At 47.4% G+C, this 24,169-nt stretch overlaps 1 protein-coding gene across 2 annotated transcripts in view; it reads right to left on the reverse strand.

Annotated features, from left to right (window-relative positions):
- Window positions 1–24,169, reverse strand: part of CDH23 (cadherin related 23) — a 344,899-nt gene that overhangs the window by 120,043 nt on the left and 200,687 nt on the right. For both annotated transcript variants that reach the window (XM_016162284.2, XM_036223824.1), the window contains 3 exons: window positions 6,462–6,526; window positions 1,680–1,917; window positions 149–254 (listed from right to left, as the gene is read on the reverse strand). In XM_016162284.2, the coding sequence (XP_016017770.2) occupies window positions 149–254; window positions 1,680–1,917; window positions 6,462–6,526 (409 nt within the window). The remainder of the gene's footprint in view (window positions 1–148; window positions 255–1,679; window positions 1,918–6,461; window positions 6,527–24,169) is intronic.

A 24,169-nucleotide genomic window follows, 5' to 3' on the forward strand; every position in this document is an offset into this window, starting at 1 on the left:
CCAACGGAAGCTGTGGGGCAGCTTCCTGAGTAGTCTAGGGTGTCTGGGAGACAGAGAGCCACCCTCCCGAGAGGGGTGTAAGCATGCAACCCAGCATCCCCCTGCCAACCCACCTCCCAGCTGGGCCCTCCGTCCTGCCCCCACACACCTCCATAGCCCTCATATACGCTGATGTCAAAGTAGCTCCCAAAGGCGGAGGCATTGACGATGCTGTAAGTGATCTGGTTATTGGGAGGGGAGTCTTCATCTGTTGCCTGAAAGGAAGACGGTAGACAGGCCCCATGAGCCCTCAGTGGCCAATGGCCAGAAGAGGGGGAGTGGGAGAGGTGGGCTGGCCTTTCTCAGAGCCCTCTTTTTAGGTGATCCAGATTCTCCTGGTCTCTCAGATGAAGGCTACTGTCTGGCTCCCAGCAGACACACCTGCAGAGCTATCTTGGGGAATCTAGAGGCCAGGATGGAGGCCTAGGGAGAATAGGGGAAGGCAGGGCCTTACCTAGGGGATGGAGAAGGTCTCTACCGTACCTGGCATGACCATCCTCTTGCCCATGTAGTCCAAGCTCACACATCCCACCCACAGGGGCCTGAACTCTAGATCTGGTTAGGGCTCTGTGCTGTGTACCCCATCAGCCCCCACCATGCCTGATTGTAACTTCTCATTTAAATTCTGTCTGTTTTGCTCAGACTCTCAGCTACATGCAAACAGGAACCTCATGTTTCTGATTGAGCTGTGTACCTAGAGTCCAGTATGGTGCACAGGTAAGATAGGTAATAAATACACAAATACATTCATGAATGCAAGGTGGGTAGGAAGCAGGCACTTGGAATGGGGTCAGTTCCTTCTTCGCCTGCCTGTCTTCTGGGGTGGCTGCATTAAATAACTTCTTTCCAGGAGTCTCTGATGCTCGAGTGCCTCAGGGGCAGCCCACCACTCCTGGTGTAACAGGCGCTGAGGGGGCTGGGAGGGGAGGGTGGGCTGGGTTCTATGGGGAGCCATGGCCGTGTTGAGTGGGCACATAGTGCTGCCTTCTTGTGTCCCTCTTGCCCACCTCCTCTACCTTGCTCACACTCTTGTCTCCTTCAGAAATAAGTTCTAAATGGAGTCTTCAGGGTTCTGTCACTCTGGGTGGGCAGAGCGAGGAAAGGGCACAAGGTCACTGAGAAGTCCCATGGTCAGAGGTCAGTGAAACATGGAGGGAACTCATTGCAGGAAGACACTTGGCGTGTAGCGTCCCGAGTTCTAGGTCTGTCTCTGCTACGCTGCTAATTCACTGTGCCCTCTGGGGCCTGCCTCTCCCTATTTCCCCTCTTGTTGGGTTGTGCCTGTGGTCTCTGGTTCCTGCCAGCTATAGCAGTGCCTGATTCTAAGCAGCCACTGAAGGGCTTAGATGGGGGTCTCTATACAAGGAACTGCTCGGCACTCACCAAGGGAGATGGGGAAGGTGTCCTTTTCCTGAATGGTGACCTGAAATTTAAGCTGAGACAGACCCTGGGCGTACTTGGTAACCAGGGACGTGAGGTGATGCTCAGATGAAGAATGTGATCCCTAAATCTGGGTACGGTTCTTTGTGGATGGGAGGTTAGCACCCCTTGCAATGGCTTACCAAAGGAACAGTCAGGAAGAAGGTACAGAGAGGAGGATAAGATGAATGGCTGGACCGCAGCAAACCCTGGTATCTTACCCGGAGCCGCACCAACTGCGTGACAGATGGCTCATTCTCTCTCAGGGCACCCACATAGGCGTCCTTCTGGAAGGTGGGCACGTTGTCGTTGACATCCAACACATTGATCCTGACCCGGCCTGTGGTCTCCTCGCCACCCCCATCCCGGGCGATGATCGTCAAGGTGAAGCGCTGGATGAGCTCGTAGTCCAGTCTGGCGATCAGCATGATAAGTCCTGTGTCCTTGTCCAGAGAGAACCTATGTCAGGCAAGGAGGAGGGTGTAAGGCAGCTTGTATTTAAGAGCCTGCGTTTACCAGCCTATCCTTGGCCAAGGTGATAAATAGAGACAAATAAATGAAATCTGAAATCTACCTTCTTTTTCACTTGCCCTAAATAAGAGAAGTGATTTCTAACAAAGGGTGGAAGGTGGTGGGCTGGAATCGGGACCGCATGAGGGATGGAATGGTCAGGCGTGAAAAGGCAGGAGCAGGTTGATTTACTCAAAGAGGAAACTCAGGAAGAATGATGCTCTTCTTGTTGTGAACAGAAGTTTCTGCCTACTGGGATATTTAGATGTTAGAGAACTGTAATCATCAGAAATTCTTATAACTGATACCACAAAAATACAAAAGCTCATGAAAGACAGTTATGAAAAACTACATGCCAACAAATTGGATGACCTAGAAAAAAATAGATAAATTCCTAGAAACATGCAACCTACTAAGACTGATTCATGAAGAAATGAAAAATGTGAGCAGACCAATAACTAATGAGGAGATTGAATCAGTAATTAAAAACGTCCCAGCAAATAAAAGTCCAGGACCAGACAGCTTCACTTGTGAATCCTACCAAACGTTCAAAGAATTAATACCAATCCTCCTTAAACTCTTCCAAAAATAGAAGAGGAGGGAATACTTACAAACTCGTTTTATGAGGTCAGCATTACCCTGATACCAAAACCAGACAAAGACACCACAAGAAAAAAAAAATGCAGGCAATGTCCCTGATGAACATAGATGAAAAAATTATCCACAAAATATTAGCAAACTGAATTCAACAATACATTAAAAGGATCATACATAATGATCAAGTGGGATTTATTGCAGAGATGCAAGGATGGTTCAGCATCTTCGAATCAATGTGATACACGTTAACAGGATAAAACACTAAAGGATAAAATTTTCATATGATCATCTCAAAAAATGCATCCATTTATGATAAAAACTCTCAAAAAACAGGTTATAAAGGGACTATACCTCAGTATAATAAAGGCCATATATGAAGCCCACAGCAAATATCCTCAATGGTGAAAAGCTGAATGTGTTTCCTCTAGGATCAGGAACAAGACAAAGATGCCTTCTCTCATCACTTTTATTCAACATAGTATCGGAAATCCTACCCAGAGAAATTACGCAAGAGAAAGAAATAAAAGGCATCCTAATCATAAAAGAAGTAAAACTGCCACTATTTGCAGATGACATGATACTGTACAGAAAACCCTGAAGACTCCACCAAAAAACTGTTAGAACTAATAAATGAATTCAGTAAAATTGTGGTATACGAAATCAATATACAAAAATCTTTTGCATTTCTGTACACTAATAATGAATTGTCAGAAAGAGAACTTAAGAAAATAATCCCATTTACAATTGCATCAATGAAAAATACCTAGAAATAAATTCAACCAAAAAGGTGGAAGATCTATTCTGAAAAGTATAAGACATTAATGAAAGAAATTGTGCTTATGGATTGGAAGAACATTGTTAAAATGTTCATCCTACCCAAAGCAATCTATAGAGTCAATGCAATCCCTATCAAAATACCAATGGCATCTTTCACAGAAATAGAACAAACAATCTTAAATTTGTATGGAATCACAAAAGACACAGAATGACCAAAGAAATCTTGAGAAAGAACAACAAAGCTAGAGACATCATGCTCCCTAATTTCAAACAATATCACGAAGTTATAGTAATCAAAACAGTATTGTATTGGCATAAAAATAGACACATAGATCAATGGAACAGAATAGAGCGCCCAGAAAGAAACCCACACATATATGGTCAATTAATTTATGACAAAGGAGCCAAGAATATACAATGAGGAAAGGGCAGTCTCTTTAATAAATAGTGCTGGGAAAACTAGACAACCACAAGCAAAAAAATGAAACTGGACCAGATTACAGACTGGAATATAAGAGCTGAAACCAAAAGACTCTTAGAAGAAAACAAAGGCAATAATCTCCTTGATACTGGTCTCAGTGATGATTTTTTAGATTTGACACCAAAAGCAAAGGCAAAAATAAACAAGTGGAACTACATCAAACTAAAGCCTTCTGTACAGCAAAGGAAACCATAACAAAATTAAAAGGCAACATACTAAATGAGAGAAAACATTTTCGAATCACATATCTGATAAGGGGCTAATATCCAAAATATACAAAAAACTCATATAACTCAATAGCAAAAAAACTCCAAATAATCCAATTAAAAAATGGGCAGAGGATCTGAATAGACATTTTTCTAAAGATACACAGATGGCCAATAGGTACATGAAAAGATATTCAACATCCCTAATCATCAGGGAAATGCAAATGAAAACCACAATATCATCTCACACCTATTAGAATGGTTATTATAAAAAGGACAAAAAATAAGCATTGGTAAGGATGTGTACAAAAGGGAATTCTTGCACACTGTTGGTGGGAATGTAAATTGGCCTCCATGGAAAATAGCATGGAGGTTCCTCAAAAAATTTAAAATAGAACTACCATATGACCCACCAATTCCATCTCTAGATATTTACCTAAAAAAAATGAAAATACAAACTCGAAAATATATATATACCCCCCTTATGTATTGCAGAATTATTCGAAGTAGTCCAGATACGGAAAAAAAATCTAAGTGCCCTTTGATGGATGAATGGATAAAGATGTGGTGTGTGTGTGAAATATTGTTCAGCCGCAAAAAAAACTAAGGAAATCTTGCCATTTCTGACAGCATGGATGAACCCTGAGAGGATTTGCTAAGTGAAATAAGTCAGACAGAGAAAGACAAAATACTGTATGATCTCACTTACATGTAGAAACTAAATAAGGAAACAAAATTTAAAAATTGAGCTCATAGATAGAGAACAGGTTAGTGGTTGCCAGAGGCAGGCCTTGGAGGGTGGGCAAAATGGGTGAAGGTGGTCGAAAGGTACAGAATTCTAGTTACAAAATAAGCGAGTCCTGGGGATGTAATATACAGCATGATGAGTATAGTTAATATTGTACTGCACGTTTGAAAGTTGCTGAGAGTAGATTTTAAAAGTTCTCATAACAAGAAAAAAAATCTTTGTAATTATATATGTGGTCATGAATGCTAACTAGACTTACTATAATCCTATATCAAATCATTATGTGTATCCCGGAAACTAATATAACATCCATGTCAATTACATCTCAATAACACACACACACACACACATATTTGGTAAATAAAAAATAAATTCTGTCATCCCAGATGGTTGTGCACCAAAATGTTTTAAACAGTCGGCAAAACATTTGCCAAGGGAGCAGTGGCTGATCCTCTCTTAGAGGCTACTCCTCATCTTCTGCTCGAGGGACTGAGCCTGACAAATGTCTTCTGGAGAGGAGCAAGGTCCACCCAGACCATCTCTCTACCTGCTTCCTCTCAACGTCCCCTCAGGAGCCATCTCTGAATTGTCAGTTGACATTCGTGTGTCCTGACCTGGTTCACAGCTTCTAACCATCAGGCTTGGAAGGTCCTAGCTCCGAGAATGGGAAAGCCCCCAGCCCAGAAGATTGGAAGAGATGAGGAAACACAAGATGACCAGGACAAGGCCAAGTGGACATGGGTGACCTCAGGGACTGAGGTGCCCTGTGCACTGCTGGATCCTGCCTCCTATTTTGAGGCCCCATCAAAGAGTGGCAGAAAAACGACTGGGTACACCTAATAATCTCTAACCCTTCTTGGTTATGTATACAGATAGTCAAGGGCCTTTAATCCAAGCTAGTTGCGCTCATCTTGTTGGGCTTCCAGATGCATCACATACTTCATTTTTAGAAGCGGACCTGCTCTCTAATTCAGCTTGGCTCTTGATCGTGTTAAAAATGAGAGAGCTTCCCTTGGACTCAGCCTAAATGAAGACAAGGGAAAGAGATGCCTCAGAACCATGGTGGGTGACAGGGTAAGGCTGGCACAGGCCAGGTGGTGAGGCAAGTCGCCTACCTAATAGCTGCAGCACACTGAAAGCCCCCTCCTGCTGGAGGCTGCATATCCCAGTGAAGACGAATGCAGAGGCCTGGCCCTGCATGCGGTGTGCTTAACAGCTGTGGGACTCCGAGCAAGTGACTTAGCCTCTCTGGGATGTAGTTTCCTCATCTGTAAAGTGGGGATGATAACAGTGTCTAGCACTGAGTTCCTCCAGCATTAAGTTGTGAGGACTACATTAGATAATGTGTATAAAGCTCTTGGCAGAGCCTAACACATGGTAAGTGCTTCATAAATGCTGGCTGCTGCTGCTGCTGGTGTGCTAGCATTAGCATTTCAAAGCTTCTTCATTCCCAAAGCTAAGGGCTATCTTTCAAGGGCCTGAAAAACTGTGCCCCAGAGAGTTTAGGGGACTTGAGCAAGATTGTACCCAACCAGGGCTACACCAGCGGCGGTGCCCTCAGGTTCCAAATCCCAGCCCGGTGCTCTGGTCACAGGGCCGCAGTGCTCTCCCGGGGCACTGAGGAGTTTCCTGGACCACGTGAGTGGCAGAAGGCCACTGTGGAGGGGCTGCAGCAGCGTCTCACCGGTCAGGGTCATCACTGAAGAAGTAGTTGACTTCCCCGAAGGTGCCCACGTCATTGTCCGTTGCCTACAAAGGTAAGAACAAGAAGTCATTACTGCCAGGTCCAGCTGAGGCTCCTGATCTCACCAGGAAACGTCCATAGCAAACCTGTGGTTCTCTCACACAACTCCTCTGGCCTGCGCTGAATTCTAGGGCCATGCTGCTCAAATGGTTGCCACGAGTCAAAAATGGCTATTTGAATTTATGCTAGGGAGTGTGCTTCTAGAAACTCAGTCTTTTGCCTAAACTTCAACTTGAAACCTTCCCTCCTGGACTCATGTCAGGCTGGGCAGGCTTATTTTCTGCAGATCCTTAGGGGCGTGGGGTAGAGACCCTGGACCTGTGGCTCAGAGTCACAACCTGAGGATTTGTAAAGTTATCACAAATGAAGGTGAGAGTGGGTTCAGCTGACTGGTGGATTCTTCCAGTGATTCTACCCGTCCCCAAAGCTTCTAAGTCAGATGTGCTACCCAGTGGGGGAGGCTCTCTGGGGGGATTTCTGGTGGCCCCTCTTCTTTAACCCTAGGACTAATCCATTGCATGCATAGGGCAGCAAGTCACCTGGCTGGCAACCTCTTTTGTTGCAAACAGCCTGCTACCCCCTCCATCCATCTTCTCTGGCACCTCTCTCTGCTCTCTCTCTGCTTGAATAGGAAATCTGAGTCGGAGCTGCCTACTCCGCCCATGACCACAGGGACTGGGCTGGGAGTGGCCCTTGACCTCAGCTAGGGCTATCAGAATCCTCTGGGATTCTTCTTATTGTCGCTGGGGGGTAAAAGCTTTCCTCTGAAGCAGTGAAGCTAGGACGGCAGGAACTGGGAGATGCTGGATGTGTGGGGAGGTGAAGGTGCCCCCCAGGCAGAGCAAGGAGAAGAGAGGGGCTGAATCCTGGTAGTTCTAGAGCCCTGAAGCTGCCATCCCTTCCCATCTCAGCTTAGTCTGTGAGTCCAACAAGGCCTCTTTTACCCAGGCTGATCCAGGTTGGCTCTCTGCCCCTTGTAGTCAAGAGAGACTGGAGGGAGAGAGGTGGGCCTGGTGCTGATGACGATGGCAATGGTGGTGATCACTGGCAGCCTGCACCACCAGACCTTTTACATTTCAAAGACCATCCACGTCTATCACGACCTCATTTAATTTTACCGTCACATGACGAGGAAGACAGAGATCACCAAACTGAGGCCCAGACCCCAGGGAGACCCAGTGAACTTTGTCACCACGTAGGTCGTAGGTCATGAGCAAGTTATAAGCAGACTGGGGCAGAAGCTTAGGTCCCCATTTCTTTCCTTCAGGCCACCTAAGTGAGGACCTTCTCCATCTCCCTTCTCCAGAATGATGGCAGTTGTAGCGGTGGTTTGGCTTTTGCAGCTGGGGGCTCTGAGCTTTTACGTCGTCCCTGGCATGGGACAGTCCACGGTGCAGGCTAAACGATACTGTTCATCCATCCATTCATTCTATAGTTACTTATTAATCATACACTCTGTGCCAGGCACTGTGACTTATGTTCCTTTCCCAGGCCACTGCCCTAGGCCAGGCAAACTGCTGCCTGCCACCAGACACCAGGAGGAAAAGGCCTTAGATTGACCTTGGGGTCCACGTACATCTGTTTTACACTCAAGGCTTCTCTGTAAGATCATAATTGGATTAAGATTTGCTGCTATAAATGTTTCAATACCCTATTCTATTGTTATTTTAGCTTTATTGAGGTATAATATAAATTCCGAAATTTTTAAGGTGTACAACACGATAATTTGATATACACAAACTTGTGAAAGGATTGCTTGTATAGGCCTGTCTCTTATGCCCAATTCCCACTCGGTGTCCCCACTGTTTGTATTCTAGTCAGTAGCCTGCAAACCTCTGTTCCTTCCACTGGCCCAGCCAGGCTCTGAGGACATCATAGTTTCTCAGGGATGCATGTCGAATAAGTGAAAAGGAAGATTCTGGGCCATGTACCCACCTTCCAACTAAGGACTGATTCATTGATAAACCCTACCCTGGTGCCCTTGGCCCTCTCTCACAACACTGCCATTTACAGAACACCTTACACTTATGTACTTCATCTTCATAACAACCCTACGAGGTAGGTGCTATTATTACATACAGGGAGAGTGAAGCATAGAGAGGGTACATGGCTCACCCAAGGCTTCGCAGCTAACAAAGGGGGTAGAACCAGGATCTGAACGCAGTGCCATCTTGCCATGCCCTTAGAGCCCCCACGTATTGCTTGCAAACCAAAGAGAGACTTGTTCTCAGAAGGAAAGGCACCTGGTTAGAGCTCCTCATAAGTCCACTTCTGTCCTCTCCTTCCAGGGACTAAAGGAGAAGGGAGGGGAGGACCCTGAAGTTCCTTTTCTATCTACTGATAAATAATCTTCACCACATATGGTATTATCAGACTATAATAACCACAGCTTGGTCTGGGGCAGAGCTGACTGGGTGCCACTGAGCCGATGGCAAGAGGTCACTGTGCTGTTGAGAGCCCGGTTCCAGGCCAGTGTCAACAGCTCAGGTCACTGCGACCCCCTGAGGCCTCAGTATCCTCTTTTGTCAAAGGAAAGGGTTTGGGGAAGCTATGAGGTCATGCTGCATCTGCCAGGCTCACCTCCCACCATGGACAACACCTGGCACATAGCAGTGCTTCACAAATGCTTGGAAAATGAATGAACAAATTCTAGGAAGAAAGGGGTGGTGGAGAGAAAAAAGGGAGCTGGTGGAGAGAGAGGGGCAAAGACAAGGAGGACAGAGGATTCAAAGGGAAAGAGAGGGAATGAAGCAGAAACGGCGAAGGGAAGGGGACCAGGAAAAGGAGAGGAGAGAGTGGCTAGGAAGTGTTGAGGGCATCAGGGGAGCGGTAGAGAAGGCTGGGTCCACACAGGAAGTGAGGGGCCCGGGGCACACTGTAATGAGGCTCCCTGTCCCTGAAGGTCACATCTGAACCCTGAGGACAAACCTTTCACATCTGTGTACCCTACAGAATTGCATTTGGACTGTCAGAGTGGGAAGGACCTGAGGTCCGCCTGTCCAGTTCCCTTCATCCTGGGGCCTGGAGCAGCTGAGGCCACTGAAATTAGGTGATGAGTCCCTGGGGACAAGATGAAACTGTCTTCTCTCTCCAGGCAGACGTGGCCACCAATTCCCCACTCCAGTCTCCACTCCCTCCCCGGGCAGGCTGGGCAAAGCCATGTCTTCCATGCTGACCTCATTCCCTGGGGGTCCCTAGCTGCCCGCCCCCCCCCTCACCGGGCCACTGATACTGACCAGGGAAGATTTGTGAGTCCTTTAGCACCACTGTCTAATGACCATATGAAATATGTATGCCTGGTGAAGGGGAGAGGGAGAACTTTCATTTTTCAAATGCATGAAGCAGAATAATAAGATGAAAAGCTGTGTCTGTGTCCCTCCCGGGGTGGGAGTAGCCAGCACCGGGGCCAGTGCCAGGCTGCAGTGGGGCCGGGTGAGAGGCCCTGTACCTGGGAGGAGGCGGTCCTGCTGCAGGCCCTCCAGGGCTGCCTGGTGCCCTCAGAGGACAGTCCCTCCTCTTCCACATGCATTCCCAGCCACGTACTCCAGCCTTTGCTGCCAGCTCCAGTCTCATCTCTGACCCAGGCTAGACCACACATAGCTCTAGGCCCACTCTGGCCCCTGCCTGGATCTGCCTAGATTGCTTCTTCCTTCTCCTTCCTGGCTCACTCACCCCTGCCCTCCCCGAGTCCCCAACGTTGGGTCCAGGCTCTGCAATATTCCCAGCCCTGATTGCACTTCAGAGCTGTGGGCTAATGTGTTTCTCGTGCCCCATTAGGTGTGGATCCCTGAGGGCAGGGCAGGGTCATGGGGCCTGGACATAAAGGCAGCTCAGGAAAGCTCTTGATCTCTCTGTCACCTAAGCGACACTGGCATCCACATCCACACTAGTGTTAATGTATATACGTTGTTAAATTTTGACTATGCCCCTTACAAGGAGGGTATTGTTGTAACCCCTGCTTCCTGGTTTAACAAACAGGAAAGAGAGGCATGACGATGTTAAGTAACTTGCCCAGGGTCTCACTAGTGGTAAGTGGCAGAGCTGGCCTCCGAATGCCCTGAGTTTAAAACCATTCAGCACTGAGGCCCCAGCAGCTCCCCAATGCTGGATGGCCCAGTAGAGGGCGCTGTCCGGGACGGCGACAGGCTCCATCTCAGCCCCACTCTTTGTGTTCTGACACTTTTTAAATTATCTTTCTTCCCAAGACTTGCTAAGTGCCTGAGCAACTGAAGGACCGAGAGGCGAATCAAGTGGCAACTCTAAGAAATGCCAAACCGGGATTCAGGTGAGCACCCCAACTATGCTGCAGGCGCTCCCGCTGGTTCCTCTGTGTCCCTGCTACTGTCCCACCAGGGCCAGAGTCTTACCCACAGGCACACACTAGTACATTCTCCTGCTTGCCAAGACTCTAATAAGAGGCCCAGAGCAAGAAGTCAAAATCAATGGCTAAAACGATCTTCTTCTGCTCCAGATCCTTCACTGCTCCCACTGCTGTTGAATTCCAGACTAGCACCTGGAATCCAGGCTCTGTACAGTCTGGCTGGCCTTGGCAGTTGTATCCACCTCTCCCTGATACCCCCGGACTGTTCTCTCATTGCCCAGTTGCACCATCCCTTCATCTCATAACTGCTGTCCAAACTCTCACCCACCCCTCAGGCTCACCCCAAAGCCCTCTCTTAGGGAGCTCCCTGACCACTCAGTTCTTGACCACAGAGCCCCTGGCTGTACCTTTTCCGGAACATACAGCAACAAAGCATCTCGCACCCAAGCTACCTATTGGCTAAACCCTACAGGCAGAAAGAGGAGGGAACTCACTGAATTGCCCTGCAGTCAGCCTGCAGGGGCACGTGCTGAATGGGTAAGAAGGGCAGAGTGGGTCTGGAGGGGCAGATGGAGGACGACTGGCAAACCATGGAAAGAACCTTCATGAGGACGAGGACCAGACTTTTGCTCAGATGTATATTCAATAAATATTTTCTGAGCTTTTCCAATGTGCTAGATACTGTGCCAGGCACTAGAGTCACAGCCATAAGCTGGAACGTGACTTACAATTGGAAAGGGGAGACAGACAATAATGGAGGAGAGAAATAACTAAACATAACTTCAGACAGATAGTGGTAAGAATTGTGAGGAAAATAAAGGAGGAAATGAGCAAGTGACTGGGTCGTAATTTTAGATTGATCAGTCCTGGAGAAGACCTCTCTTTGGCCAGATGTATGTGGGTCTGTAGGCCAGTCCCTGGCTGGACATCAAGATCCCAAGTAGCTCCTGGTGAGAACTGCCTTCCTATAGGTATCAAGGCCTAGAGGGGGCTGAGAACGTCTCCCTGGTGGAAGTGTCTGCAGCCTAGGAAGACCGGCAAACAGGCCAGCACCTGCCCCCAGGGTCAGTACATGGGAGAGGGGGCCAGGACTGGCGGCTGCCCAGTGCCTGATTTATAAGGCGTCTCCTCTGATTCTCCCCAACACTGGCATTACCAGCAAAACTAATTCTCTCATTTGGGCCTTTATAATTGCATCCGCAAGTGCTTATTTCCGTGATGGACAATGCTGGCAGAAGTGTAATTTTCTTCTGCTGACGAAAAGGAAAAAAAATAAATACACACGGGGGGGAAATTCCAAAGGTTAAGACAAGGTGAACCTGCAGTGGAGGAATAGTCAAATCCCTGGACTGGCCAGGGACGAGTCAGAAATGCCCACCTCTCCCCTGGCTATCGGGCAGGGAGACGTACAATGGTGCCCTCTGCCATTCCCCTTTGAGCACATACTACGTGCCATGCACTGCGCCCAGGATTTCTCACGCTTTATATCATTACATCTTCCCAACAGCCTTATGGACTGGCACAAATATTATTCCGCATTTTATAGATTGAGAGAAATGAAGCTCAGAGAGGTCAATCACCTTGCCCAAGGCCAAACAGCCAGTGCTGGGATGTGAAGTCAACACACTGATGCCCTAGAGGGTGCTCTTAAACACCTCCTCCCTGCAACTCTGTTGGTGGGGTCTGGGTAGAGGCATATTCCTCCAGTATGAGAGCCCAGTTATGGGATCCAGGATGCTCTTACTGGGTCGTTGTCCTCACCCTGTAGAAGCCAGATGGGCCCCACAGGCAGGCTTTTCCTTTTTGCCACAGTGACTCTGCCCCCCAGCTTCTGCCCAGAGAGGATGGGCTCCGGGAACACTGGCTGTGCCCCTCAGCAGAGGAGGAAGGGGTTTCTGGCTGCGGTTTCCCAGGATGCTGGCCCTTAGCCATGACTCTTGGCCCTCAAAGGCTCCCACTTCACTCTTGCCCCAAGTGTGGTCTCGGTGTGTGCACATGGCTCAGGGTCTAGACACAGGAGGCTGCCACCTTCTGAAGGCTAGGATAGCTTGGCTGGGCATGGGTACCCTTCCTTCCCCAGCCAGGGCTCCTAGCACCCTCTGATACAGCTCTCCCTTCAACTTGTATGCCAGGGCTTTATGCCCAGTCCAACTCCCTGCCCTCTGATGCTCATCACAATAGCTCATACCCACTCCCAGGGGACTCACCATTTCAGCAGTCGTCAGGTCCTCATGTCTCTTTGCTCCCTCCCAAGGGCCTCTTCTGACCCAGCCCGTTTTCGTGATGCACAGTGGCCCTCTCACCCTCTTCCATTTATTTTCCCTAGACTAAGGGACCCCCCACAGGGTGCCCGCCTTGCTGACACACTGCCCCCATGAATCCCCATACCGCTCTGCTGCCCCTTATCATGGCCTTGCAGACACCCATCTGCTGACGTCGGGCCTTATGCACCAACCTGACTCCTGGCTGCTGCGGCCTTCTCCCAGATCTGCCTCCAAACTGTGGCCCACTGAATACTGCACTCTGATATCGCTGACCTCTCCTTGGGGACAGGTGGCATCTTCTCTCACAGTTTGAAATACCCTCTACCCTTCTTTGTAGCTTGGAAGTCCCATCTTTGTGTCTTCTTTCTTCCTATGTCCTCACACTCCCCCTCTACACATACACCCTTTCTCTCTCTTCCTCTGTGTCTTGGGCAGCCCCCAAAATCTCCCTGTTTCACCCCTTACATGTGCTAATAGAAACCTTCTTTCTCTGGCTCAGGTAGACCTGATCCTGCTACACACACATATTTGCACCCACCTTCAATTTCGAACAAGCCCCGCCCTTGTCTCATCTCCTGTGGCCCCTCCCCGCCCCCCTCCCAGCCACCTGCGTGCCTCTCCCCACAGGCCAGCAGCTGGCAGGCATGCACTCAATCACTCCCCACCGATGCCTGCACCCTGTCACGCATGCTCGCCCAGACGCCCTGCACAGGGCTTCTGCTCTGAAGCAAGGCAGGCCCAGCTGCTTCCCCCGCAGCCCTGGGTCCCAGCAACACTGGCAGGCTGCGGGCGTAGGCAAGCGGTTCTGCTCCCATGCACAAATCTGCAGAGAAGGGCACGCTGTACAATTTGTTCAGGAAACAATAGCAATGTTTGACATGTCATAAGGATTGATGGAGCAGAAATTTACATGGGAGAATGCATTTTTAAACAGCTCCACGGAGCCCCGGTGCTTCGCTGGTAATGCTTTCCACATTCATCATTCGCTGAGCCTCTCTGAATAACTCCTTAAACTATGTGAGATTAACTGCACTCTTGCAAGCACTGAGGGGCTGAGGTGGCCCAGGGGAGGCAGGAGACACTCTGCTGGAGGAACAAAGTAGCCCAGAGGCTTGGGTGACCTGTGCTTGGCCCGATTAGGCCTACGAGGCCTGGTCCTCTCCCCTATTCCCATACTCCCTCTCATGGTGCTGTGGATGAGGATTCCAGCTTTTCTCTAGGATAATAGGGAGATGCTAATGGCCAGGAAATATAATCTAGTCTGCCCCACACTTCTGGGGAAATGCGTGGTGCCTCAGTTTTCCTTGTCATCTCAGAAGGAAGCTATCTAATCTGAGAAGGAAGCTAGGGCGGATGGGTGAGAGTATGGTGGGTGTTGGGGGCAGAGGTAAGTTTGGCTGGACGCTGTTGCTCTGAGCACCTTCATGGGGGCCCCTGGGCCAGGGGGAATGGTCACACTCCTGGGAGGATAGAAAATGATGGTGGCTATACAGAAAATCCCTCCCATTGGGTTTTGTGTAAGGGATAAGAGAGTGAGTGTTTCAAGTGGGCAGTGGTGCCCGGGAGTAAACAGCAGGGTATGAGAGATCATGGGGAGGCCGTGGAACACAGGAAAACACAAACCTCCAGGAGAGCTCCTGGTCTTGCTCTTGGTCTTCTGAACATGTAGTGTAGGACAAAGGGTGCTACTTGGGAGGCTGAGGCTGCAGGCCAAGGACAGGAGCTCAGAGCACATGATAGGGTGAAGGAACTGAGTGAGAAGGCATCTAGGAAAGGATAGGGAGCTGACCGGTGGTGGGGGCTGCAGAGAGAGGGAAGAGGGACCTTCCTCCCTCATGTTCCATTGTGGACGTGGAATCAACCCCATGCCCATGGCAGATGCTACTAACTGATCACGGTACTGTGAGCAGAGAAGCCTTCATGATCTCTCTCAAGCTTGTCTTCTCTACAGCTAATGATTAACTGCCATAATTGAGTTGATTTGAAATACAAATCAAAACCACAATATCACCTCATACTTGTCAAAATGGCTATTATCAAAAAGTCAGCAAATAACAAGTGCTGGCAAAGATGTGGAGAAAAGGGAACCCTTGTGCACTATTGATGGGATTGCAAATTAGTGCAGCCACTATGGAAAACAGTGTGAAGATTCCTCAAAAAATTAAAAATAGAGCTGCCATACAACCCGGGAATTCCAACTCTAGGTATTTATCTAAAGAAAAATAAAAACAGTAATTTGGAAAGATACATGCACACGTATGTTCACTGCAGCATTATTTACAATAGCCAAAATATAGAAACAACCTAGGTGTTCATCAATGGATAACTGGATAAAGATCACACACACACACACACACACGGGAACATTACTCGGCCATAAAAAAGGAAATCTTGCCATTTGCAATGACATGGATTGTCCTAGAGGGTATTAAGTGAAGTGAAATAAGTCAGACAGAGAAAGACAAATACCATATGATTTCATTGATATATGAGGAACCTAAAAAAAAATGAACAAATAAAACAGACTCATAGATACAGAGAACAAGCTGATGTTTGCCAGAGGGGATAGGAGTGGAGGGATGGGTAAAAAGTGAAGGGATTAAGAAGTACAAACCTCCGGTTATTAAAAATAAAAGTCACGGGGATGTAATGTATATAGCATAGGGAAAATAGTTAATATTACAATAATAACTATGTATGGTATGATGATCACATTGTAAGGTACATAAATGTAGAATCACTGTTACTCATCTGAAACTAATATATAACATTGGAAGGGAACTATGCTTTAATAAAAACAAAGTGCCTAGAGTATCTTTTTAAAAATATGCCTCTTTGCTATCCCTGCTGGACTCTCTGCTCTTTGAGATTGAGAAATGTGCTGCTTCTTGGGAGGCACTGCTACAGGACCAGGCGAGAAGGACATCAAAAAAATTTGTGGCTAAGTGCAGAATCACGAAAATACCACAGAAATGGGACAAAGAGAACTGGGTTCTGGTCTAGCTTCTGCCCTAGCCAACTCACTGTGGGCCTGAGTAAGACCCTGGGCTTGGGGCCTGTGGGCTACACGGCCTCCTGACTGATCAGGGTCTACCTGCTTCTACTCTGGCACCAGCAGCTCATCCTCCACCAGTGCCAGAAGGAGCTTCTGACAATGTAATATACCACTCGCCAGCTTAGAAGACTCCCAGAGCATTTAAGATGAAATCCAAGCTGCCCGCCATGGCCTTGAGGCCTGATGTGGGCCAGTGCCTGCAGTCTCTGACCACCTCTGCTAAGCCACGTCCGCTGTCCCTCTGTTCTCGCTTCTCAGTCTTTAGGTTCCAACAGGCCAAGCCTTATTCATGCCACAGAACTTTGCACTAGCAGTTACCTCTGCCAGGAATGCCTTTCTTCAGATCTCTGGAGTCAGGCTCTTTCCCACCCCTGGAGTCTCAGCAGACAGGATTTACATCTGTAAATTCATTTGCATTTGTAAAAGCGCACTCTGACTGTAGCTAGGATAACAAGCTCCTGGGACAGAAACAGGAGGTAGGAGCGGAGGTGGTTATTGCTGTTGCACAAGGAGTGGTGAGAGGTGATGGGGGCTTGAATGGTAGTCAGAGCCATTCTGGGAAGTGGCTGGACACAGCTGGAGTTGAGAGTTCTTGTTGGTGGACAGAAGCAGTGGGGTGAAGGGCATGGTTTTGGAGCACCTGAGCGAATGTCACCGGCTAATTTTCCCACCAGAATGTAAGTTTTATGAGGGCAGGACCTGAGTCTGGCTTGTTTCCAATGGGTCCCCAGTGCTGGAGGCCCTCAACAAACAGGGGCTGAATGAATGAATGTGATTACATATGATGACTTATGAGGTCCTTTCTACCAGTGATAAGCCAACTGTAAATCCTGAGTAGATAGAGTTTTCGGGTAGGAAGAACATTAGGATGATGATGATGGGGGCTGAGGGCATGGGGTGGAACCACAGGAGAAAGGGAGGAGGGAAATGGAAAAAAGATAAAGATCAGAGGAGGAGGAGGAGGGAAAAGGAAGGAGGGGAGAGGAGGGAGGAGGAAAAGGGAGGGAGAAAGAGATCAAAGGAAGAGGAGGAGAGGCAAAACCAGAGTAACATCCACTGTGAGCCTCAGTTCCTCATCTGTAAAATGAGGCTAACAACACTACCTGCCTCGTGGGGGTGGTTGTGAAGATTAAAGAAGGTGCTACACTTAAGATGCTTTAGACCAATGCCTGGCACACGGTCCACATTTCTCAGTGGAGCTGGTATTAGTATTCCCACTCTCAATTCTACCCGCCTTTTCCAGCCTCCAACCCCCAGCAATGGGCCAGGTGGAGGGCAGGTGAAGTGGCACCGAGCCCTGCAGGAGAGGGGTGCTCTGGCAGGAGCCGGGCTGGAGCCCCATGTATTAACGTGTCAGCCCTGTGGTGGGGGAGGAGAGATGAGAATCAGGCTGACAGGTGCTCTCAGTGTGTGGGGGTCCCAGCTTGTTTGTTATTGCAGCCAAGGTGTTGTTCCCCTACCCCTTTCTTTATTTCTCTTTATTTTATTTTAAAACCTGGAAATAAAAATTGATGGGGAGCAAATTGCTCTGGCCAGCAGCTCTGTGCTTAAAAGAGTCGTCCTGGGAAAGCAATTACAGGGATGTCAAAGGCTGTCAGGGCGGCCAGCAGCTGCCTGTGGTCTGTCGGCCCCTGCTGGGGAGATGCTGGAGCCAGCCTGGAGGAGCGGTGTGGGCTCCCCACCCCCATGGAGGCATGGGGATAACTGAGATCGCCGTGTTGCTGAGTGCTACCTAGGGCCTAGCACTGTATGAGGAACCTGACAGGATCTGTCCCTAATTTGCCCTTAAAAGCAGCAGCAAGACAGGGGTCACAATGCCATTTTATAGGTAAAGAAACTCCAATTGATGATAAATACAAAGATGGTAACAACAGCTCACTCTTATTTGGTACTTGTTGGGTTCCAGGTATTATTCTGAGAAATCTATGTGGATTAGCACGTTTCATTTCCACTCCCTCTCTAGGAGATAAGTACTAATACTACCGTCATCTTATGGACACAGAAAGTGTCCAGCCATAGCAGAAGCTGCCAGTGCCACATACAACCCCTCATGCTCACCTCCAGCGGCCAGGGGCTGCTGTACTGGGAGTACTTATGCAGCTCTCAGCCTGTCGGCTCTTTTTCTCGAAGAAACAGGTGTCATGATGGCATGTCCACATCCCTAGAAACTGCTCCCACTCAGTGGGGTTGGGAGTTGATGGACGAATACCCCTGCCTCCTTGCCCTGAGGTGGGATGACTCGGGCACAGCTTCTCCCTCAGATTTCCCAGTGGAACAAGCTCCAGTACCCACCATGGTAACTGGCTTCACACTGTCCCCTCAGTGACCTCGTCTTACTTTCCACTCCCACCTGAGTTTCCCAAGTAAACCACCTGCCCCTGAGTCCTTGTCTCAGCGTCTGCTTTGGGTTCACCAAAGCCAGCCCACGGACACAGGCCTCAGGCTGGACACGCAGGGCTGGGCCAGACAGTGTACTCCCTGCCCTCATAGCTGCAAGTGGTACCGGACAGCAGGTACCGGGCTCAGGGTCCCACAGTCAGTCACAGACTGAGCTGAGATTTGAACCCTCATCTGCCTGACATTCACACACATAAAGCAAAGAGAAAACAAAAATCAATCCCACTCCTAACTCTTCCACAACACTGTCCATACTCTCATGCTCTTGGGTTTGAGGATGACTCAACTGAACGACTTACGAAAAAATCACATCTGACCATCGAACAAAGAAAACCAGGATGCAGAAAGCCATTTTTGTGGGATGCAGGTGGAAGGGAGGTGGCTAGCTGGCTGTGGGTGAATGAGACCTTCACAATCAGAAGGGACGAGGGCCACTCTGGGGCCAGTTATCAAGTTGGCATTATGTGGTAGAGGATGGGAAGGGGAGGGAGCCAGAGTGGTGTGGGGACAGACACTGTGGGTGAGGCTCAGTTAAGTGTGACCTTATGTTCAGAGAAGATGGAAGGAAGAGGAAAAGACAGCCCAATCAACCCCCTGGGGGTGCAGCCAAATCATGGCTGGGACCGCCTCCCTCCCCTGTTACCGGATCTCACCGCTGTACCCCACCCTGAGTCTGCCGCCCACCCGCTTCTCCTCTACACGCGTGGGATGTAACAAGCAGCTCCAGGTCTAGTGGGAAGGTGGGAGAGACACCTGGGTGGGGGCTAGACCCACTCACGTGCCAGGGCACATCCCCACTAGGAGGTGGCTTGAAGTGTGGGTGGCATATCCCCATGCCTGCTGCCACTGGCAGGCACAGACCGGCCTGGCATGTGCTACTCACTAATGAACCATATTGATTGCACATTCTCTTGTTGTCTCCCTAAATGGCAAGCCACACATCTGAGAGATTAAATACCCACATGATTGCCCACCTGACATCTCCATCACTCCGCCTGCGGGTCCCTAATGAATTTTACAGCCCCTCAACGACAGAAGAAATTAAGGTCAAAGTCCGATGCAGAGACTATAAATCACTCATGATCTCTGAGACGAGCAGAGGGCTGCAGCGCCAAGCCCTCATTCACTTGGGCCAGTCCAGCCCTGGGCTTGGTGAGATACCAGATGTTGTGAGTGCAGGGTAGGGAGGGTGTGCTGGGAATACTCATGCCTGCGAAGCAGCCCTGTCCACAGACACTTGGGTTCCCTCGCTCCTCTACCCACCCCACTACTAGTAGTTAGAAAGTTCTAACAAGACTGAGAAACTCACTGAGAGGTGAGCAACATATCTCATATATAAAAACTTGCATGTCGAGGAGTTCAAAACACTCTGGCTGCACTGTTCTAAAAATGTTCCCAGAATGGGGAGAGGATTCAACAGCATTCTTTCCATTTTGCTGAGGGAGGAAAAAAAGAAGCTTGCAGACAAAAGAGACTTGGCCATGGTCATTCAGCAAATCAAAGACCTTGATCTCCTGACCCCGAGTTTGCAGGTCTCGAGTTTGCAGGTCTCGTTACAATGATGCATAAAGGGGTCTTTTGTCTTGGTCTTGTTTCTCCTTGGGTAAGGTATACTCTCTGCAGGTGGTTGGGCAGGCAAAGGGAGCTCTGGCCTTGGGTTCAGTTTGCATCTCCTCATACCTCTTGGTCCCAGTTTTCTTTAGATGCTCAGGGAGGGTTTCAGTCTCTATGAGGCTATGTTGCCGCATTCTTAGGGAAAGGACTTTGGTTTCTTAGAGACAAGGGTTCATGCCTCAGCTCTGTCCCTTCCATGAGTGTGACCTCTGGCAAACACCTAACTTTTCTGAATCTCAGTGCTCTCACCTGTAAAATGAGGAGGCTAATTTCTAGCTTACCATGTTGCTGTGGGGATTCAATAAGATAACATTCATAAGATGCTTAGCTTGGTGCCAGGTGCTTAATATCGGTACCTATCACTTGTTTAGCACTTACTCTGTGATGTGTACTGTGCTAAGTTCTTTACATGTACTATCTCACTGAACCAGGCCCCAAAAAACCCGTAAAGAACTATCACCACCATCATTTTCCAGAAGAGGAAACCGAAGCACACAGAGGTTATTTGGCAGAGACTAAACATCCATGCTCCCTTCCTCAAATTAATAGAAACCATGGTTTTCAGGTGGCACAGCACTATCTGGCTAATATACTACACTTTCCAGCTTCCTTTGCAGATAAGCACAGCCACATGACTAAGTTCTGGCCAAGGAGATAAAAGCAGAAGTTTGCAAGGCATTTCTAGGAAGTCTCCTTAAAAGGGAGAGTGCACCTTCTTTACTTCCTCTATTCTGCAGCTTGGAATATGAATGTGAAGGTTGGAGCTCTAGCAACCATATTAGACCATGAAGATGAGGGCTACACTCTAGGAATGGTAGAAAAGAGTTTGAAAGAGCTACCCAAAGCTGTTCCCCTCCAAACTACTTTTACATGGAAGAGCAACACACTTCAATCTTGTTTAAGTGACTATTTTGGAGGTTTCTGTTACTGGTAGCTGTATTGGATCACTGCTGATACAAGTAACTTATTCAAAGTCATAGAGCTCAGTAATGGCTAAGTCAGGATAAACCTGGGTAGTTTAAGGCTAGAATCTGGGGATTTTACTACTTTGTCTCTTGTCGTAAGCACTTGAGAAACATGAATTGATACCATCATCATCACCGTTACATAGTAAAGCAGAAAAAACTTCTTCTAGAGATGTTCAAAAAGGTAACCATGCATTGGGTGGTCATGAAATCAATATAGTGGGTCATGACTAGCATAAATCAAACAGAATAAAATAAAAAGTAGTAGAGTAAAAAATAGACGTTGATGAAAAAATTGAGGAAGACACAAATAAATGGAAAGATAGTCCACGTTCATGGATTGGAAAATTAATATTTTTAAAATGTCCCCAAAGCAATCTACAGATTCAATGTAATCCCTATGAAAATTCTAATGGCATTTTTCACAGAAATAGAACAAACGATCCTAAAATTTGTATGGAATCACAAAGACCCCGATTAACCAAAGCAATGTTGAGAAAGAACAACAAGATGGAAGCATCACACACCCTGATTTCAAACTATATTACAAACCTATAGCAATCAAAACAGTATGATGTAGGCATAAAAACTGACACACAGATCAATGGAACAGAACAGAGAGCCTCAAAATAAACCCACACATGTATGCTCAAGTAATTTGTGACAAAGTTGCCGAGAATATATCAATGGAGAAAGGACAATCCCTTCAATAAATGATGTTGGGAAAACTGAACAGCCAGATGCAAAAGAATAAAACTGAAGCACTATCCTGCACCGTACACAAAAATCAACTCAAAATTGATTAAAAATTTGAATGTAAGACTTGGAACCATGAAACTCCTCGAAGAAAACATAGGTGGGAAGCCCTTGACATTGGTTCTAGGCAATGATTTTTTTGTATTTGACTCCAAAAGCAAAAGCAAAAATAAACAAGTGGGACTACATCAAACCAAAAGGCTTCTGTACAGAAAGGAAACCACTAACAAAATGAAAAGACAACCTCCCAAATGAGATATTTGCAAATCATATTCTGATAAGGGGTTAATATCTAAAATAGATAAAGAACTCTCATATTTCAATAGCAAACAAACAAAAACAATCCCCAATCCAATTAAAAAATGCGTATAGGATCTGAATAGACATTTTACCAAAGAAGACATACAGATGGCTAGCAGGTACATGAAAAGGTGTTCGACATCACAAATCACTAGAGAAATGTAAATCAAAACCACAATGAGATATCATCTTACACTTTAGAATGCCTATCATCAAAAAAACAAGAAATAACAAATGTTAGTGAGGATGTGGAGAAAAGGGAACCCTTATGCATTGCTGGTGGAAATGTAAATTGGTGTGGCCACTATGGAAAACAGCATGGAAGTTTCTCAAAAAATTAAAAATAGAACTACCATATGATCCCACGATTCCACCATTGGATATTTATCTGAAGAAAATGAAACACTAACTTGAAAAGATATCTGCACCCCCATGTTCACTGAAGCATTATTCACAATAGCCAACATATGGAAACGCCTAAGTGTCCATCAATGGATAAATGAATAAAGAAGATATACATATACACAATGGAATATTATTCAGCCATAAAGAAGGAAATCTTGCCATTTGCAACAATATGCATGAAACTCTAGGACTTTATGCTAAGTGAAATAAGTCAGAGGAAGACACATACCATATGACCTCACTTATATATGCAATCTACAAACGAAACTGAGCTCACAAATACAGAGAAAGGATTTGTGGCTGCCAGAGGTGGTGGTGGTGTTGGGGGTGGGGGCGGATTCAAATGAATGAAGGTAGCCAAAAGATTTGAACTTCCAGGTATAAATTAAATGTCATGAGGATATACTATACGGTATGGTGTCTACAGTCTTTAATAGTGTATTGTGCATTTGAAAATTGCTAAGAGAGATCTGAAAAGTTCTCACAAAAAAATGAAATCTAGTAGAATAAAAGAAAATACTAGAGTGGATTATTGCATGTAGCAAGGAAGTATTATCCTAGATGTGAATGTGTGTGTGCATCCTTGGTCATGATGTTAAATGTAGTTTTTGTTATGGATCATGGTTAAAATTTTTTTTTTGAAAAACACTAAACACACCAATAGGCATATGAGACTTTGAGCCACTCCAAAATTAAGCTGGCAGAACCACAGGGATTGTGTAGCAAGATTAAGCCACCCCAAACCCACAGGCTCAGCTTAATTTCTCCCTAAACCTCTGTGCCGCTCCCCTGCTTAGACCTCTGCCCAGACCCTCTTTTTGTTCTCAGCCTTTCTCCCAACTGCTTCCAGGACAAACTCTCAGACCTAGGCCCTGATGGCTGCTACAGGCCCATCCCTCCCTTCACCCCATGCCAGGGCTCAATCGTTCCAGCACATGACACAGGCATTTGGTTTGTAGCATTTACGAATTCATTTTTGCCCTGGCTACCCATTGTCCCCTTGCCCAGGGGGTCCATTTTCTTCACTCTGGTGTCCTCTGAGCAACTACCTGAGCAGAAACAATTAGCAGCTAACCTACTGAAGGGTAATTCTGACAGGTGCAGGGTGCAGAGAATTACAGGATCTCTGTGTGGGAAAGGACTGACGGGGGGGGGCAGGTAGTCACATGTTGCCACAGGAGGTCTTAGAGACTGTCCAGCAGAACATCTTTATTTTATGGATGAGGACACTGAGGCCAAAGGAACCAGGAATCTGCTCAAGGTCACCCAGTGACTGAGCTGTTCTGGGGCCTTTCAGGACAGCACTCAGCCCACCTCCCCAGACTCTGGAGATGGCTGATTCCAACAACAAGCTGGAGCCCAGCGTGGGAGTGGGTACCTGATGGTGACAGACCCAGGTTTGAATTCCAGCTTAGCCACTTACTAGTTGGCTGATGCTGGGCAGGTTACTTTCTCTGGACCACTGTTTCTTTCTTCTGCACAATGGCACAGAAGAGATGAGTCGCATACTGTGAAATGCTTGGCATTTACTAAGTTCACAACACCTGCTCATCAGGGATGTGGTGATGAAC

The sequence above is a fragment of the Rousettus aegyptiacus genome, unplaced genomic scaffold (assembly GCF_014176215.1).
Source record: "Rousettus aegyptiacus isolate mRouAeg1 unplaced genomic scaffold, mRouAeg1.p scaffold_m13_p_6, whole genome shotgun sequence".
NCBI lineage: Eukaryota > Metazoa > Chordata > Mammalia > Chiroptera > Pteropodidae > Rousettus > Rousettus aegyptiacus.